Source organism: Bidens hawaiensis, unplaced genomic scaffold, assembly GCF_021521415.1.
Source record: "Bidens hawaiensis isolate Kalapana, Puna unplaced genomic scaffold, B.hawaiensis_p1.1 tig00076693_1, whole genome shotgun sequence".
NCBI classification, from domain to species: domain Eukaryota; kingdom Viridiplantae; phylum Streptophyta; class Magnoliopsida; order Asterales; family Asteraceae; genus Bidens; species Bidens hawaiensis.
In genome coordinates, this window is record NW_027503227.1 from 50 (window position 1) to 19,125 (window position 19,076).

A 19,076-nucleotide genomic window follows, 5' to 3' on the forward strand; every position below is an offset into this window, starting at 1 on the left:
GGAACCTGAGAGTTTAATAACTCAACAGTTTCCTTAGCCTTTTTTAGTTCCTCCTTATCAGACGCTGCTGCCGCCAAAATTTTTTCTTTTTCCGCCTGCGCAGCACCAAGTGCTTCCTGGCTAGACGCCGCCGTGGCCAAGGCCTCATCTCTATCGGCCTGCGCGGCCGCCAAATCCCCTTTTCAGGCGCGCAACCTCGCTCTCCAGAGATGATTTCTCAGTAATACTCTGGATGATAGCTTGGTCACGCGCCTCGGCCTGCTGTTCCAAGACACGCACTCTGCGCGCGTACTTGGCAACTTCGGCCTCCGCTAACTGCTGCTTCTCCCGCGCAGCTTGGAGCTCATGCCCGCGCTTGATGTATGCGGTGTTGGCACTTGCTCGGTTTTCACTGAGCTCCGCCTGGAGTTTCTCAGCTCGCGCGCGAGCATCAGACAGGTTCCAGGCGGCCACCTTAGCCTCTCGCTGGGCTTCCACAAGAGCGTCGTGTACTTTAATATAATCACGACGAAGCTCTTGGGAAGCAGCGAAAAAAGCCGACCCAGCGAAAACATGGTCGTTCAGCAAGTCCGCGCGATGTGCGCTCCTCTTGATACCTCCTTTCAGTAGGAGGCACGGCATGAGCCCAGAAGTCCTCGCATACGCCCATGGATTGAAAGGAACTTTCTTCATTAATATTCCATCTCGGGCGGTAAACGTGGTCACCTTCCTGCAAAAACACAAGAAAAGTTCTAAGTCATAAAACATACTTATATGGAGATACGCGCAGCGGACTAACAAATCAATACATACCTGCGGGGATGAAGCAGGAATGTCTGCGCCAGCCCCCACCAGAGGTTTGCGCTGCAAACACTTGCGGCATCGCAGGGCTGGCGCGATCTCCCAAGGAGTCTTCAACTTGAACCCCCTCGTCCCCCTCATCTTCTTCAACAGGCCTCTTCTCCTGCGACCTGAAAGGCTCCAAGTCAGCCGCGCGGGGAGGGCTTCGCGCGGGAGGAGGCGAGGGAGGTCTCGACGCCGCAAGTTCGGCGCGCAGTAAGGTTTCCTGCTCCTTGGTTATCCCAACAAGGGGAGACTCAGCACTAGCAGGAGCAGGACCAGAACCAGCGGCGCCGGGCAGCGGCGCCAGGAGTATCACCAGCAACTGTTGTGCCAGCTACAACTCCTATGAACAAATAAACAAGGAAAAATGGTTTATGACTAAGTCCAAAAGGAAAAATTCAGAAGACAAATGTGCAAAACTTACCTTGGCGCAACTCTGTTCGCGCGTCGAACATCGCCATAAAATTCATTCTACCCTTTTCAGAGGGTAGAACAGGGGACTTCGATGGAGTCCCCGGCGCAGCCGTAGCACCTTGTGGCGCCTGCGGCTGATCTGTTACCGACGCCGGCTCTGCAAACATTCAAATAACCAACGGTTTAATAACAACTCAATCAGATGAAGATAAGCAAAGTATACCTGTTGCAGGCGCGCCGCGGCTTCTCTCTTCAGCAGCGCGAACGGAGGAGGCGACGGCACCATACCTCAAGTGGACAGGAGGCCTGCCCACTTTCACAGGGAGGGAAGATAAAGAGACCTTGGTGGTAAACACCTGGGTTTCCTTTGGTCCCTTTGTTTGAGCATGGGGGATGAGCGACAGGGGTGTCATCTTTCCTTTGTTTCTTACTGGCCCCTGCGCCAGATCTCCCCTTAGCTTTGCGCTTTAGTAGAGGCACCTCCTCTTCCTCCTCCTCCTCTTCCGCGAGCTCTAGCTCGTAGTTTTCAAGCGCATCTACAAAAACAAGCGACGGAACTGTTAATAAACTTGGGTATTCTAAAGGAATGACCAGGAGTGCGAAGGCTTACCAGGCGCGTCACCGTCAAAATCAAAATCCAGATCCACTGGGATGAACATGTCATCAAAGCGATCCGGGAAACCAACCTCCCCAACGCCAAGTTCGACGGAGCCGCCCTCCACATGTTCATCATAAGCGGCAAGGATGTAATCCTTGGTGACTGCGCAAAGACAAGTTAAATGATATCAGCAAGAGAACGATGTTCGCGCAAAAAAAAAAAAAAAAAAAAAAAAAAAAAAAAAAAAAAAAAAAAACTTACACAACCCGTCGACTTGGATAACGGGCTCAAGCGCGCTGTCGGCCCAGAGCCTGCTCATGCCGACCCCAACCAGTGCCTCCTCGCAAATTTTCTTCGCGGGGGATGGTTCGGCGGTCAGTTTCTTAACCCACGCGCCAGTTGGGTTCTTGAGGACATCCTCATCCGCAGGCGCAGAAGTGATAGAGCGCATGGTCATACGGATGGGGATCACACCGGCCTTAATGTAAAAAAACCTCTCAGACCAGTCATGAAGGCTTTTGAATGAAACAGTGGAGCACTTCACCTTCTGACTGCGAGGAATAAAAGAGATCCAATTGTCTTGGATCTTGGCCTTATAAAAATATTGAAAGCGCCGAGGAGTGGGTTCCTCGCGCTGGGATTTGCACATGAACTCAAAGTGAGTCACGCGCACGAGTCCAAACGGATGGACTTGGGATATGTGAATCCCATAGAACTTCAACAGTGCACCCACAAACCTTGTCATCGGGAGACGAAGGTTTGCAGTGGGTGAAAAAGTGGCTATATAGGGATATATAGCCGGCAGGTGGGTCCGCCGCCGTTTGCCCGGACCTAGGCAACATGCAGCCAAACAGGGTGGGAAAGCCCTGAGAGGCGATGAGGTTGTCGAGATCGGCCTGCTTCAATTTGCAGGGGATTTCATTCCACCTTTTGGTGGCCTTGGTCCTCCCTACTTCCTCCGATGTGGTTTCAACAACCTTCTTCCCCTTTCCTTTTTGCTTCAATGTCGACATCACCACAGATTTCACACGGCGTCTTCGAGAGGCAACGGAGGTGATTGAAGGGCTAGACGAGTATGAACTATCAGACATACAACTGTAATAGCCGATAATCGAGGATTCGAATCGATGAAAACACTCAAATCAGAATGTGAAAGCAGAAATTTGAATTTTCGCAACAATGAAGATGAAGATAAAAATTTCCTAAGGGCCTGCTTTTATAGGACCAGGAGAGAGAAAAGTGGCAGCTGATCGGATTCCACGCGCCCCCACTCGCAGGGGCAACCCAACGAAGGCGCGACACGTGTCCCTAACAGCTGTGTGAGGTGACAAACCGACCTGCCACGGAACAGACACGCGCCCCCACTCGCAGGTACTAACCAATGCGAGTGCGACACGTGTTCAAGACAGCTGTGAGGGGACGTGAAAGGCAACTGTAGCACCTCGAGCACACGAAACGTCTGACATGTTTACGGCGCACGTCATCACCAACCAACCACGTGTTTGGACCTTTCGTTTTCAACCAAATGGATAGAACTTCGCGCGACGATGGAAACAACCAAGAAAACGACAAAACCCCCTACAAAAGGACAACTCAGTGAGTCTAATATCTATCTTACCGCGCTCGCGCGAGATAAGACACACATTAGACTGGGGGGGCTTGAAGAGGTATGTACCCGCCTCAACACCAAGTAAGGCGGGTCAACCCACAAGATAAAGACATTATGAAGGCACAAAGCCAAAACCCAGGCGCATGGCGCATACAAAACATGCTCAGGCATCATATGCTCGCGCATCACATATGCGCGCGGCGCATATCGCATGCTCTTGCACATCACATATGCTCGCGCGTCACATATGCGCGTGGCGCACCAGCGCGTGGCGCATATCACACGCTCGTGCATATCACACCTGCGCATGAAATATCTGCGCGTGAGAATAAAAAGAAGACTTCGCGCATCCTCAGGATGGGCGCATATCACACGTGCACATAATCAACCTCGTCCTTATCCAAATCAGGATTAGGGCAACCTTGATTGTGCACGTCAGACAATCTTCTAGAAGGCATCTTTTTAAGGAGTAAGAATATGCTGATGTTGACAGCTGCCAAATGAAGGGTCGACAACTCAGCATGACACATGTGCTACCACATGATTACAACCAACGAGAAAGCGCCAGGTGTCCCAGAGGACACATGGCGCAGTGCGATTGGAGGAGGCCAACGAGGCTGAGCCCAACCAGTGGAAACCCTAGCACTATAAATACAGCATCAACTCCACTTTGATGACACATTCATTCACACTCAATCATTGACAGTTACAAGCAGTGATATCACATTCAATCATATTGAATTATATTCACTCACAGTCAGTTACAGAAAAACACACAGTCACATCATCAAGGGTATTCAGCGATTCAGCAATACTCTTGAGATTGACTTACCTACAAACATTATTATCTTCTCCAAAAGATACTGATTCTCACGCCGGAGGGTTACCCCAAAGAGGACCCCTCTGTCCCTTTCTGAGGGGTAAGTAACGGCGCTGTTCATTTTGTAGGTGGAAGAACTCGGATCCAGAAGAACCATCGGTGAAATAGTTTAATCACACCCGAGGAAAGTAGATCTGCTACCAGTGAGTAGATCCACGTTTCTTCAGAAGGTATGGTCATGTGAACTACAAAGCCATTAGGTCTATGCTTTACAAGAAAATGGTAGAAAGGTCTACCACAACTTGCAAACAAGCATGCATTCTGTTAGACCTGTGCTTTGGGCAAACAACACAGGGAGGTCTTTCCCAAGAAGGCAAACTGGAGAGCAACTGAAAGGCTTCAACTGATACATACTGATATCTGTGGGCATATTACCCCTGCCTCCACAAGTGGAAAAAAGGTACATTTTGGTTTTTGTTGATGATTTCACAAGAAAGACTTGGCTATACATGTTGGCATACAAAAGTGAAGCTTTTGCAGTGTTTAAATCATTTAAAATGATGGTTTTAAAGTGAGTGTAATCTGAAAATAAAATGCCTAAGGAGTGATAGAGGGGGTGAGTTCACATCCACTCAATTCAATGAGTATTGTGAATCACAAGGTATTAAAAGACAGCTGACTGCTGCCTACACCCCACAGCAAAATGGGGGTAGCAGAGAGGAGAAATAGAACCTTGCTTAATATGGTTAGGTGTTTGTTGAGTGACACACAAATGCCCAAACGTTTTTGGGCAGAAGCTGCAAGATGGTCGTGTCACATTATCAACATGTGCGTAAGTAGGAGTTTGGATAATAGAGTACCAGAAGAAGAATGGTCAGGAAGAAAACCAAGTGTGGATCATTTTAGGGTCTTTGGGTGTATTTGCTATGCTCATGTGCCTACACAGCTTAGAAGTAAGCTCGATGATAGAAGTGTCAAATGTGTATTCCTTGGGGTAAGCCAACAATCTAAAGCTTATAGATTGTATGACCCTATGACAAAGAAGATTGTGATCAGCAGAGATGTTCTATTTGATGAAGATGGTACTTGGGAATGGGATAGAGAAAGTATGGGCTCAGGAGAACTAATTGTTGAAGGGGAGATTAACAATCAAGAAGTAGCAGCAGAAGAAGACTCTGCATCAGCAGCTGCACCAGAAGCTGCACCTGCAACACCCTCTAATGTGTATACAGGTGTTCCCACCCCTACAGAGGTTGAAGAACTCCAATCACCAGAACAAGTCGTTCAGCAATCACAAGCAGGTCCCTCTACCAGAGCCAAACATCCACCAGCCTGGATGGAAGATTACTACACTGGTGATTTATTTGAAGAAAAAGAGGCTGGTATTGCCATGTATAGTAGTTTGGATGATCCCACAACTTATTAAGAGGCCTGCATTGATCCTAAATGGATACAAGCAATGAAGACTGAAATTGAAGCAATTGAGAAGAATAAAACTTGGGAGCTTGTTAAGCTGCCTCCTGGATCAAAGGCCATTGGAGTTAAGTGGGTTTATAAAACCAAGATAAATGAAAAGGGGGAAGTTGACAAATACAAGGCAAGACTAGTAGTTAAGGGTTATGCACAAAGGGAAGGAGTGGACTATGGTGAGGTGTTTGCCCCGGTAGCAAGATGGGATACCATAAGAACTCTGTTAGCTCTTGCTGCTAAAAGAAGATGGACACTGTATCAACTTGATGTTAAAAGTGCATTCTTGCATGGTGATTTGAAAGAAGTGGTTCATGTTGAACAACCAAAGGGTTTTCAGAAACAAGGTCAAGAGACCATGGTGTATAGGCTCAAAAAAGCTCTGTATGGTTTAAAACAGGCACCAGGGCCTGGTTCAATCGAATTGAGGGGTATTTCTTGAGAGAAGGTTTTAATAAAAGCAAATATGATCACTCTCTAAACAGGTCAACGATCAAGTTCTTGTTGTTAGCCTATATGTGGATGATCTGATTTATGCAAGCAGTAGTGAAGTGATGTGTGACTCTTTCAAAAGATCTATGCAGAATGAGTTTGATATGACAGATTTGGGTAAAATGAAATACTTTCTAGGTGTGGAGGTTCTGCAAGATGCAAATGGTATTTCCATCTATCAAAGGCAATATGCAAAGTCTGTTCTACAGAAATTCAAATTGTGGGAAGCTAATGGTGTTAAAAGTCCCATAGTTCCAGGAACAAATTTGTAAAGTCCACAGAAGGAAAGGAAGTCAATAGCACCCTATACATGAGCTTAATCAGTAGTCTCATGTATCTCACAGTGTCCAGGCCTGATCTTATGTATGTGGTTAGTCTGTTGTCATGATTTATGTCAAGCCCAAAGAAGGAACACCTGGAAGCAGCTAAAAGAGTTCTAAGGTATGTGAAACAAACTTTTGATTTTGGTTTGAAGTATTCAGTTCATGGGAAGGGTAGATTGCTGGTCTTTACTGACAACAACTATGCTAGAGATTTAGATGACAGAAAGAGTACCTCAGGGTATGCTTGTATGCTCAGTGGTGGGGCAATTAGTTGGGGTTCAAGGAAGCAAAGTATTGTAACTTTGTCAACTACAGAGGCAGAATATGTTGCAGCTACTGCTTGTGTGTGTCATTGTGTCTGGTTAAAAGGATTATTGGAAGAATTAGGAGAAGAGATGAAGGAGGCTGTGGAGGTATGGTGTGACAACAGTTCAACTATAAAGTTATCAAAGAATCCAGTGCTGCACAGGAGAACCAAACATATTGATGTGCGTTATCATTATTTAAGGGAATTGGTGAATCAAGAAGTTGTGAAATTAGAATTCTGCAAGTCTGAAGAGCAGTTGGCTGACATCATGACAAAACCTTTGAAGTTGAACACTTTTGAAGATCTCAGGTTTCAACTAGGTGTGGAAGAAGTTAAACAAGCAGCTTAACGCTGACTTGTTTAGGGAAGGGCATATTGGGTCAATTAAATGAACCGGTGTTTCAGACCGGGTTTGGAAGAACCGACGTTGGTTTTCAATTATTGTTAGTTTGTTTTATTTCTCAGTTTAATGTCTTTGTTTTGATTGAGTCGTGGGTGGTTTTTCAGTTTCCTGATTTCTAGTTAGGTTAGTGGTGAACGTTAGTTCGTGGTTTCTCGTCGTGTCTGTTTTTCCCTTTATAAGCTTTGTTTTGGTTATCAATGAAGATTATCAGTTTGTGAGAATATTGTGTGTGTTTATACCATTTGTACTTCTACATTTACTACCTCTTGATTACATTTACATTTCAAACCCCACCCCCCCCCCCCTATGTTTTCCTTCTTTCTTTTTTCACTTCCCAATATTCATGAAAGGCATTTAATGGTAAAGAGAACGCGAGTTACGAGACATTAAACGTAGTTAATGAGGCTTTAACTAACCCGCTATTTTATAAAATTGCAGTGGTTAACTAAAAAGTAAAAAGGTTGGTGATTGGTTAAAGTAGTGAACCCTATCTCATTAATGGCTTGGTGGAGACGCTCTTGGCTCCCCTACTGGCAATGGTGTAGTGGTGTTGAGTGCTTTACAATAATTTTATACATAGTTCAAAATAATAAAGCCATATGGTAAAATCCGAAATCAAACAGAACCCAAATCAAAAACTAAAACTATTCTTTGACCCCAAAACATACCCATGCACACCCCTTATTTATCTCTCACTTCCACCTCAGCGTCACACTGGCTCCCTCCTTCATCACCTCTTACCACTCATAAAATTCTATTAATATGTAAACAAACAAACATAAAAAAATGAATATAAATGAACAAACGTTCACATATATAAACGAACGAAGGAAACATGTGTTCATGTTCATTCGTTTATTAAATGAACAAACATAAACGAACTTCCCGTTAAATGGTTCACGAACAGTTCACTGAACGTTCGCTACGTTTACAGGCCTACTCGCACCCGCAGAAAGGCGTACTCACACCCACAGAAAGGCGTACCACACCCACAAAACATGGTCTTAGAGGTGTTCCGGACAGGGTGGTTGAGTGTAAAATAAATACTAAAACTAAAAATAAACTACAGTTGCGTTTATATTACTTTACATTTACGTTTGATTCATATTTGTTATTGTGTGAATTTGAGTCGTCTTTAAATTATATTCAAAAAATTGTGTAATCATACTCCGAAGATTTTTCTTTTCACAAACCCGATTTGTGTAGTTAGTTGATATTGTAAGGGGCGAAGTGTTTAAGAATCTGGATCTTCATGTTTTGATTCGCCATTTAGAATACTAGTTTATGTCGAAACAGTTCCTGTCATTTCACGCGCCGTAACATATAGCGCGTGCCTTTTTATTTGCTCAACATGTTCAACACGAGTGAGCTTTGATTTGTAAATAAATTCGATTTTCTCAACCACCAATTCATTTATTCAACTGAGCACAACCCAATATGCGTCTCATATGACCAGAATAATATTATTAATTATACTTTAGTCGTAAACGGGGCACTTCAGCTTTCATATAAATATTAAATATATTTGATTTTTATTGCTTTAAAGATTTATAAAAGTTAAGGGGCAAAAAGGGTAGACATATTGATCTTCAGGGTTGCTTAAAAACATACGTAACGAGAAAAATTGCCTAATTTAATGTTACACGCACAACTCGTGTTACATGACCCTATTGTCACATACCATCACATCAGCATAATAATGTTTGAGAAGACGTGTAAAGACCGACATTTAGCACGCAATTTGACCCGATAATTATAATTCATACATCAAGAATATGGTGCTAAACTGATCATCTTCTTAGGTTGGAATATTAAACCCGACACCAACATGATAACTTGTACAACCACACCTGGAGATAATTTTAAAAAATAGTGTTCAAATACCTTGTACAACCACACCTGGAGATCCATCAAACTCATTTAACAAAATGTTTGCTCAGATTGAACCTACAACTTCTTTTAGATGTCTAACAAAGATTCAGCACATAAGATAAGATACCAGCAGTTGAGCCCAATATCAAGTTTCAAAGATTCATCACGAGATGTATCTGTCTTGTTGCTCTTGTAGAAGTTTGGCGGATGACTTTGCGTTCAGATAAAGGCTGCTAACTTCCTCTAGATCCGCCTGTAGAAATATATTTGCAAAAATTAATCGACGTTTAAGACATTATGCGTAAGTATAATAAAAAAAAAGAAATAGTACCTTGCATATAGCATCGCGGCCATTCATTTTCGCCACAACACTGCCAGGTGATAATAACTGTACCGCGTGCCTGCAAGTAACAAGGTTCATAAGAGAAAGAATAAAGAAATTGGGAAATTTACCATATGATTCACAGAACAAGAAAAGTCAAACCTCAAGGATGCTTGTTGACCGATCTCACCAAGATAAGCCAAACTTTCTTCATCTATAGCTATTTCTTCCACCTGTGCCCTGATAGCCAGTATCTGACCAGAACATCAAACAATAAAACATATTTTTAATGAAATTGAGAAATGAGAACATAAAACTTTTATATTGTAATAAAATTGATATATTTCTTTCTTTATACCTGAATCATTTCAACTGGACCATATGTTTCTGTTCGTATAATCACTAGCCTGTCTAAAAGATCCACAGGTATACCATGAGGACTCGACATATCAGTTCCCCTGCAAACCAAGTTTCAAGTCAGTATACATGAAAAAGATCAAATCTTTATATTGCTAAATCATAAAATTACTCAAATGCATTAAAAGTTCACCTCACAGTACATATCCCTCTATTAGTTGCAAAGATTACAATTGGAGATAACGAGCTTTCCAAAGCACGATTTAAGTATGAAAAGCACTCCATATCCAGCATGTGTACCTGAAAACCGAGTTAGAATAATAAAACAAATACAATTAAACAGTGTAACAAAAAAAGATATAAAAAGTTGTACCTCATCGATAAATAAGACACCAGGGACAAGCTCGGCCACCCCTTCATCAATGTAACGATTAACAACCTGCAATTAACATAAGCTCATTTCACATGCATATAAATAAAGAAATATGAATACTGAATTGAATACCTTATTGATTTCTTGTCTCAATTTGTCAGTGATTTCAGTTTTTCTAGGCTTCATCATTTGACCCATCAACGACATTATATCTTGTCCACCTTGAGGCCGTGCATTTGCAGCGTCAAGATCATGAAGTGTAACATCCTAACAAGAAAATTTCCACACTTATACGCAACCAACAATGAAATAATATAAGAGTATCTTTAGAAGGTTCTGAAAACAAACCTGAACAATCTCTTTCTTCTTGTGAACCTCTCCTTTCGGAAGAGGAACATACTCTTCAGCCTCGAGATCAAACTCTGTTGCAAACGCATCACTCCTACCTACCCTTTTAACCGCCCCACTATTTGCTTCTATATATATAACATCACCAACAGCTACCTTTTCCTTTATCAGAGCATCATAAATAGTCGGGTCCAGCTTCAACTGCTTTGTTCCTTTAACTGTCTTTAATCCAATAATAACATGACTTATGGCTTTCCCATATCCACCGGTCACACTTTCAGTTTCTTCCGGAGATAGTTCCGTCACCTAAAACCATAAATATTCTCCAAATTATCAAATTACATCATCAAACATTAACAAAAACAAAAGTCGAATTCTTGAATATCAATTCTTACTTCTCCTTCATAAACCTCTTTATTCTCCTTAATACGTAAACCAATCGCTCTCCTGAAATTCTCCATCAACACCTCGGTTTTCTTAACTTCCGACGAGTAAACTTCCGATCCAACCATTGGACAAAACGGGACCTGCAGACATGTCGATCATTATCATTATAATCTAGAATTCGAATAATATTGTTGTACACATATTAATAATGGCATACCTTAGTACCGAGTTCTTGGGAGATACCGAGAGCAAGGGCGGTTTTACCAGTACCAGGCGGTCCGGCAAACAAAAGCGCCCTTCCCGCCATCTTCTTCTGGCGGATCATATCGACTACAAGCCCGCCCGCCTCTCTAGCATTCACCTGACCCACAAATCCAGCAGCTAATGGTATTGCTTTTCCAGTAGCCTATACAAAATTATTACTACTACTCAATATCATAATTTGTACAAAAGAAACTAAATTCAGAAGCATAACATTGTAAATAAGAATAATTTACACCAAAATGAGGTTCATTTATCAAAACCCTAAACCCTAAACAATAAACCCTAATTAAGCAGTGAAAATTGGGGAAAAGGTGGAATACCTCAAGGCCAAGGCCTTTAATGTGAGTGTGAGTAGCAATTCGTTGTTTCTTAGTGGTGGATTGAACTTCTTCGATCTTCATCTTCTTCGTTACGTTTGTTGTATTTGCTCTGTGTGTGTTATTATTGTTATTATGTGGAAGCTTAAAACTGCTGGCTGATACCAACTGGTAGAAAATATAACACCTGACCCGTCTACGGGATCCGGGTCGCAATTAGGGTTTGCTTGAAAACTTACATATTTTACCCCTGGAGAAATAAAATATTGAGAGATTTAGTCCTTTATGAAACATCTGGTAAAGTTTAGACTACATGGATCGATGTTGTTTTCAATGGAGTTAAAGAACACGACTGACGCACTATTTATACAACGTTTTATAAGGTTTGTATTTGACTGGTGAAAGATGGTTGTATGGGCATATTGTCTTATACAAGTTGTGTGACTTGGTGTTTGTTAAAGTTATATGGATCGTATGATGTGTTAGACTGACATATAAATGACTGATATGATGACACACACGAATTACAGAGTCATGCAGTCCATTTGACTATTTTTGTATTGTCATACTAATGCAACCCATATGTGTATTTATATTAGTATCCATAAATATTATTCTCAACTTTAAAGGATATAAAAATAACATATACAATATAACATGTAAATATTATTATATAATAAACAAAAGTTTTATGTTTGATAGTATATATTTTGAAGTTAAATAAAATTGAGTAATATGTAAATTTTAAAATTGATTAATATAAATGGGAAAATTGAAAATATCACTATTGAATTAAAATATAATTCTTTATTCTTAGTTAATCTATAACTAATCGGTAAAAAGTAAGAACATGAGCAGGTAATCGAATAACATGTGTTAAATATTAAACACCCTTAGTACTAGATAATCACTTGTTCCTAAAGGACATGGTGTTTAGGTGCATCTCAAAAGGTGGATGGTTCAAATCCTGTAAAGTATATGTATATATATGTTTTATAGCACTTGGTAAGCTTACCATGATCTCAACTTTTCATTTATGAGATGGTTTCAGGAAATTTAGGTTGCTTAAGGCATCCACAAGCTTATAGAAATCATATACAATATTTAAAACTTCTTGGTTAAATTCAGCTTTAAATATGTAATGAAGTTTGAAAACTTTTTGACCACATGTGTTGTTGATGAATTTTGACTCATATTGACATGTAGTGGGATTTGTAAGAAAATATGTTATGACCACCACTTATTTATAAAACTAGTGGAACTAACTAAATCAAAATTAAAAGCTTAACTGCAAGATGAAAATGGTTAATATAATTTGACTAAGATGATTCCAATTGATAAGACATACTTCATGTCTTCAACAAATGTAATACAAAGAACAAACTTCACTATAAAAACTCATACCACTTTTTATTTTGGAAAATCAAAATTCTCTCTTGTTAAATAAAAAAAAACTATCCAATATACAAGCATACTAATTATCCCTACAGAAAATCATAATCTTTCTACTAATATACTGTTTCAACTTTCAACATACATACTAAAACTTTTAACACCATCATACTCCCTGTCTGACTATAATCTATAAACCTACAGCTAATGCAACATCAATAACACATTGATAAAGTTACCACAATATCATTTCCTAGTTCCCACCAGAAGCTTCTATATTCCCGATTTCAACTCGGTGTTGACCATCAACATGCGAAGACGGCATTGGTTGTGGTTCTTGATGCAAAACAGCCCGAGAACCAGTCTGGTTATTTGATTGGGCAAGCCATCGTCTTCTTAACCTTAATACCTCCACAAGAATTGAACTACCACACATGACGACCCCACACCCTGCAAATGTTGCAAGAAGAATCGCTAAGACCTGATGAATACGTATCTGCATACCATCATATCCAAATGTTATATTAAAAAGACAACTTTGTAAAAACGTATATATGTTAGTAACCTTTGTTTCATACCAGGTCATAGAAAATGTGCGCGAAGATTACCACAAACGAAAACTGAACCGATGCATATAACCACACGAAATTTCTCTTCACTGTATGCACAAAAACGCCATGTTCCAGTTAAAAGTTCGATTTTTTCATTTTGTTTTTTTTATACATTATAGAAACAAGTAGAACAATAATACATACCCATGGTGGATGATGTCATGGATGTGAGAAGGCCCAAAACACATGAAAATGGAAGAGAGAGTGCAATTGCACTTGTACCGATGTCTCTAACCTTCACACAACAAGTGTATCAAACGGTTAGACGCGTTTCGCACATAATTTTAAATGTATAAAACAAAATCCAGCTGGTCTTACCAAAAGCTGTTCAAGAAAACAGAAGTAAGCGAGCATGCTAACAATGACGAGGATCGGGACTTCCTGCCAAACCCTATATATATCACTGAACAATCTCAGAACAAAAACTAACATTAGACAGTAATCAAAAATTTAATTTTAGCAAAAACAAGATGTTAACTTACCCGTACGCGTTAACATCCGTGTAAGTAGCTCTACTTGCACCAGCGTTTCGATTTCTAGCAACACTTTGTATTCTTGAAAGTGTAACGGATAGGTTTTGGACATCTTGATGGCACACGTCACATGTTTTGTTACCTTTTATGCTAAACCATTTTATAGCACATTCTTTATGGGCTAATGCAAGTTCGCCTTTGCAGCTGCATTCCATCTTTAAGGTTTCTCCACCTTCACATAATTCAACAAAACATATTCTACAAACCGCCTCTTCCTCGGGTATGTCTTCACTTTCATCAACTTCGTTGTCATCTAAAACTGAAGGTTTATATTATAGAACTTTTAGTAACATATGTGAATTAACATTGTAAAAAGTAAAGTTTTTTTTCTAAAGATTTATGAGCTCACCAGTGTTATTACCAGTTGGACTAGGGGCTGATGAGGTGGCAACAGCCTCCTTCACTCTTGGAGTTGTAGGAATCACACGGAAAAACGAATCCATTCGCTTGAGAGTTGCTTCTTTTTCAAGATTTGGGGCTGAACGCGATCGGGCCATAAGTTTCTTGACTTTTGCCTTCAAAAATCACAAAGAAAACCGTATCAAGGGGTGCTTTTCAATAGAAATGTGAAGTTCTTACACGACACGAACCTAACACGAAATTCACAAGTTTAGGTTTGGTATAAACGGGTTCGGTCAGTATTGTGTCGAACCCACGAACCCAATTAACTTAACGGGTTGTTTTCGTTCAAAATTTTAATTTTAAAGTATTAATCTGTCAATTTTATTCAAAAAAAAAATCATGTTAAACGGGCTGTGTTCGTGTAAACCTGCGAATATTAGTATCATGTTCGGGCTCATACGGCTTACATGATTTTCGGTTAGACCCGTCAACCTGCGAACACGGCCCGTTTAGCACCCCTACTTGTAAACCCTGCACCTAGAACTCTAAAAGCTAACTGGTCATAAAAATTGGCATACCTCTGAACTGACAGAGCCCATCGGGCTTCTCGGTACGGGTTGAGGGCCCGAATGAGCGACAGGGGTAACGGGAAGAGAAGCCGCCGTCTTCGCCCGAGGAGTAAATATTTTTGTAAATGACCATGATCTTGAAAAATAAGGCCTTTCTTGAGGCAAAGGAGATGGAGTTGCAGGAATTGTAATTACAACAGCTTTTTCTGTATCAGAAACAGTATTTCTGTTCTTGAAACTCAGTTTTGATAAAAGATTTTTCTTTAATGTTGTTCTAGTTCTTGGTGTGTGAGTAACTGGTGGTGATTGAACATGTGTTGAAGAGTTTGGTGTCAAATTAAAGTTAACTTTTTTTGGTGTTGGAGTTAATGTTTGAGGCATTTTTATTATAACAGATTCATGTGAGGAAGATGTTCTTGATGGTATCTCCAAGAACAGGTTTGGTTTTCTCCAGTGCTTATTGTTCTGTGCTTCTGAATTTGACTCATTCTCAATAACATCTTCTTCAACCTATAAAAAAACAAGAATTTATAAAAAGTTAGTATAAAAAAGCAGAAAATTTACATAAATTTGATCAAGAAAGTAAGAAAAAAGCCATTTTTGGCTCAAAAATAGCATTTTTATTATGCAAATTTGACTAAAAGGTAATATGATAAGAAGTTTATCTTTCATCCAAGATTTTGGGGAAATTAATCATTAAATTAATAATAAGTTATTTTAAAACTTAACTATATTTAGTAGGCCTGTTCACGAGTCGAGCCAGGGTGGTTTCTAGCTCAAGCTCAAAATTAAACGAGGCAGCTTAGCTAGTCTCTAGTTCGATTTTGAAGTTAAACAAGCCTAAGATCAAATACGAGCCGAGCCATGATCCAACTCAGCTCAGGTTGTTTTAAATCAAGTTTTTTTAGCTAGTTTTAACGAGCGAGCCACGAGCCCGAGCTTCGAGCTTTTTTAACAGCCAGACACCCCATTACATAAACCTCCAAATTTTAACTTCAAATGACCAGATCCATGTGATATATTAATAAAGATTATAACTTTAGTAACAAATGATGAAATTAAAGATGACCCATATGTAATTTGCATCCATAAAACAAATCTTGATCAAAATTCACATAAAGAAAGAGGAAATGAACAGATACCTTTTGAATAGTTACTGCATGTTCTTGAGTCTGTGATGAACTTGAGTCTTGAACCTCAAACTCAGACATGTTGTGTTAAGATGGATAGAAGTAAGTAGGAATTAATATGGAGAAAGTATGAGTATGAGTAATGTTGATGATGGGCATGAAAGAGTGGGTGGTGTTGTGTTATTGTGTGGGAAGAGGCATTTATATCTGTTTACTCAGTGTCACACTCACTCCACAAATGATATATTCTTCAAATTATAAGATAATTTAAATAATGCATATACAAATATACAATAACTTCTGAGAATAATATATCCCATGTCACTAGGTAAAAGTTAGTTAGTTCATACAAATACAATATACTTTTTTTCTTTATATGTTTGTACACTATTGGTAGCCAGAAAAGGTTGGTAGGCAGGGCAAATTTAAGTATCTTCATTCAGTTGAATGTTAATACAATCACTTGATATTAGTTTGATTTCGATTAGATGTATATCATTCAATGTAAATAATATATCGTTGAAGTTTCTATGTGATTGTGTGAGTGTGTGACTATGTCTTGTAAGATGACACGTAACGATATAAATATAGAATATGAGGAGAGAGAACGTGCGTAAACACATGTTGTCATATTTATATTCTTGTTGTGATAACGAATAACTTAAAAGAAGTTGTCATATTGACAATTTGTATCAAAATAATACGTAACGTTTTGTAAAACTTACTAATTGTGTTTTAGTTGTTTTTAAACAATTTAATGAATTTATATATTGATGATGAGAAATAATCTTATAAATCAAAGTAACAGATGACAATGTATAAAAAAATAGATGTTTAATAACGAACAGTTTAACTAAAATGGATAATTATATGAAAATAGCATAAATCAATGTTTTTTTATTTAAAAATGGAAAAATATTTAGAAAGAAAACAAATAATTAAAAGTATGGAAATACTTTTCAACGACTTCCTACTTCCCACTATAACGCCCTACTTTTTGTGGCTTTGAAATAAGCCCATTCATACTCTTCTTCCTTTGATTAAAAATCGGGTTTTAGAGTTGTTTTTTATTATATTAGAAAAGAAAAAAAAACTTAATCATTTAAACTTTGAAAGATGAATATATTTTATTGCGATTTGAGTACGTGTCATGCACTTAAGGCAATATAACGCGGGTGGAAAATTAATATATATACACAAAATCCAATTATTGTACTAATTTGCCACCTTTCGATCGGTCCACAATATTGTGCCAACAAAACAGGTAACCAAAGATCCCACGTTATGATTTTAACTTTAGAAATATAACTTTTTTATAGAAAAAATAATATGATTATTACATTAAATTAGTTAAATTAGGGGTGAGCATAAAACCGAATTAACCGAAACGAAACCGTATAACCGAAAAAACCGAACCGAAGCATTAACCGGCGGTTAAATTTTTAGTTTTTCAGAAAACCGCTTTTTGGGTTTAGGTTAGGTTATCCATTTTAAAAAAACCGAAAAAAACCGAACCAAACCGATTAATCGAACCTATGTTTTCTACGTGTTTTTTTAAGATGTTATGACCAGAAACATAACAACAAAAGAATCTACCATTGACGGTGATGAAGATGATCAAGATTGAGTCTAAACTTTGAAGATAAATAAGACAATGAATGAAGATTCGGGAAACCTTTAGTTTTTTTTATTAAGAACGTTGTTGAATTTTAAACTCTACTACTCAAACAACTTTGTCTTTGTTTAGTTCCACATAACACGTGCCTATTTTTGTATTTTGAATTCAATACGTATGAGGTACTCTATTTTTTTTTTTGAATTCTTTTTTTTTGTAATGTCTACTCACAATAAAAAAAAGCCGAAAATAACCTAAATCGAAACCGAAAATAACCGAAAACCGAATAACCGAATAATCGAATAACCGAAAACTGATTGGTTGGTATTCTAAAATAACCGATAGCTTAGCTTTAGGTTTGGGTTTTACCCAATAACCGAACCGAACCGTGCTCACCCCTACATTAAATTAATACAAACATTATGGATTATATACATGAATTTAAAATATGTTTTTGGGTGACATGGAATAGATTGGGGCATTTTAGATGACGATTATTGTATTATGACTATTATCGGTAATGAGAATGACAAGATGGTCGTTATATGAACGGATGAACCATTGTATGTGTCGATTTTATATACCAGAAAATGATAGAAACTTAGTATCACCTAACAAAATACCATCTGTGTTAATTGGTAAGCGGAAAAATACCATTCGTTTAAGTATGAGGGACAACAACTAGCTCTTTCCTTCTAATAATGATTTTATGGTTTTTCCAAAAGCTTAGGTGTTGTGATTAAGTAATACTAATTTAAATGACTCCCACTATTAGGCAAAAAGTATCCACTTAAGATGAAACTACTATGATGATGCAAGTATGAAACTTCTATGGATTTTCTCGTAGAAGATAAATTCAAAACTAGAAACAAGTATTGAATTAATCATATCTTTAGGATCCAAGTACATGAAAACCAAAGTAAGTGGATTGGACCCATATAAAGTGATACCATTTTAGTCTTCTTTGATAAAAAGAAAAAGTAATTAAAGGTAATAAAGATAGAAGTTTGAAATTTGAGCATTTGAGTCTTTTGACATGAAGCTTGAGGCATAAAGATAGATGCATATCCTTTATCCATTAGTCAGGTGATTGACCTGTTATGAGCAACCTTGTATAAGATCTAGTTGTAACACCCCGACCAAAGGCGGATTATACATCGGGGCGCCACATATTGTTTCATTACTCGTGACACTATTGGGTGTCAATATTTAATAAATATATTCATTCACGCGTGCGCAACGTATACATAAGATATAAATAAACCAACATAATCAATATATTATAAATCAAAATATTCGAACAGCAATAACTTGTCTTGATACATTTTAATCTAGGTCCAAAAGTAAAAACGTCCTATGTGTCCACAAGCTCCAAAACAGCTACTGCAA

The 19,076-nt window shown here is 38.8% G+C and overlaps 2 protein-coding genes across 5 annotated transcripts; both read right to left on the reverse strand.

Annotated features, from left to right (window-relative positions):
* Nucleotides 1-9,117: 9,117 nt before the first annotated feature.
* LOC143606713 (ruvB-like protein 1) lies at nucleotides 9,118-11,633 on the reverse strand. The gene is made up of 11 exons (XM_077082391.1): nucleotides 11,499-11,633; nucleotides 11,132-11,320; nucleotides 10,923-11,054; nucleotides 10,528-10,833; nucleotides 10,312-10,446; nucleotides 10,180-10,245; nucleotides 10,000-10,106; nucleotides 9,808-9,907; nucleotides 9,612-9,703; nucleotides 9,459-9,528; nucleotides 9,118-9,380 (listed from the first exon to the last, which is right to left on the reverse strand). Exons 1-11 carry the CDS (start codon nucleotides 11,577-11,579, stop codon nucleotides 9,291-9,293), a joined length of 1,368 nt encoding a protein of 455 aa, XP_076938506.1. The 5' UTR covers nucleotides 11,580-11,633; the 3' UTR covers nucleotides 9,118-9,290.
* Nucleotides 11,634-13,041: 1,408 nt separating this feature from the next.
* Nucleotides 13,042-16,344, reverse strand: LOC143606712 (uncharacterized). Of its 4 annotated transcripts, none has more exons than XM_077082390.1 (8): nucleotides 16,085-16,344; nucleotides 14,952-15,452; nucleotides 14,393-14,546; nucleotides 13,981-14,284; nucleotides 13,817-13,889; nucleotides 13,643-13,733; nucleotides 13,466-13,545; nucleotides 13,042-13,383 (listed from the first exon to the last, which is right to left on the reverse strand). In XM_077082390.1, the coding sequence occupies exons 1-8, from the start codon at nucleotides 16,151-16,153 to the stop codon at nucleotides 13,141-13,143; spliced, it is 1,515 nt and encodes a 504-aa protein (XP_076938505.1). In that variant the 5' UTR covers nucleotides 16,154-16,344; the 3' UTR covers nucleotides 13,042-13,140. The 4 variants fall into 4 exon arrangements, with proteins under 4 accessions (XP_076938505.1, XP_076938503.1, XP_076938501.1 ...); XM_077082388.1 differs by having other exon boundaries at nucleotides 13,981-14,290; XM_077082386.1 differs by having other exon boundaries at nucleotides 13,817-13,901; nucleotides 13,981-14,290.
* Between the last annotated feature and the right edge of the window lie 2,732 nt (nucleotides 16,345-19,076).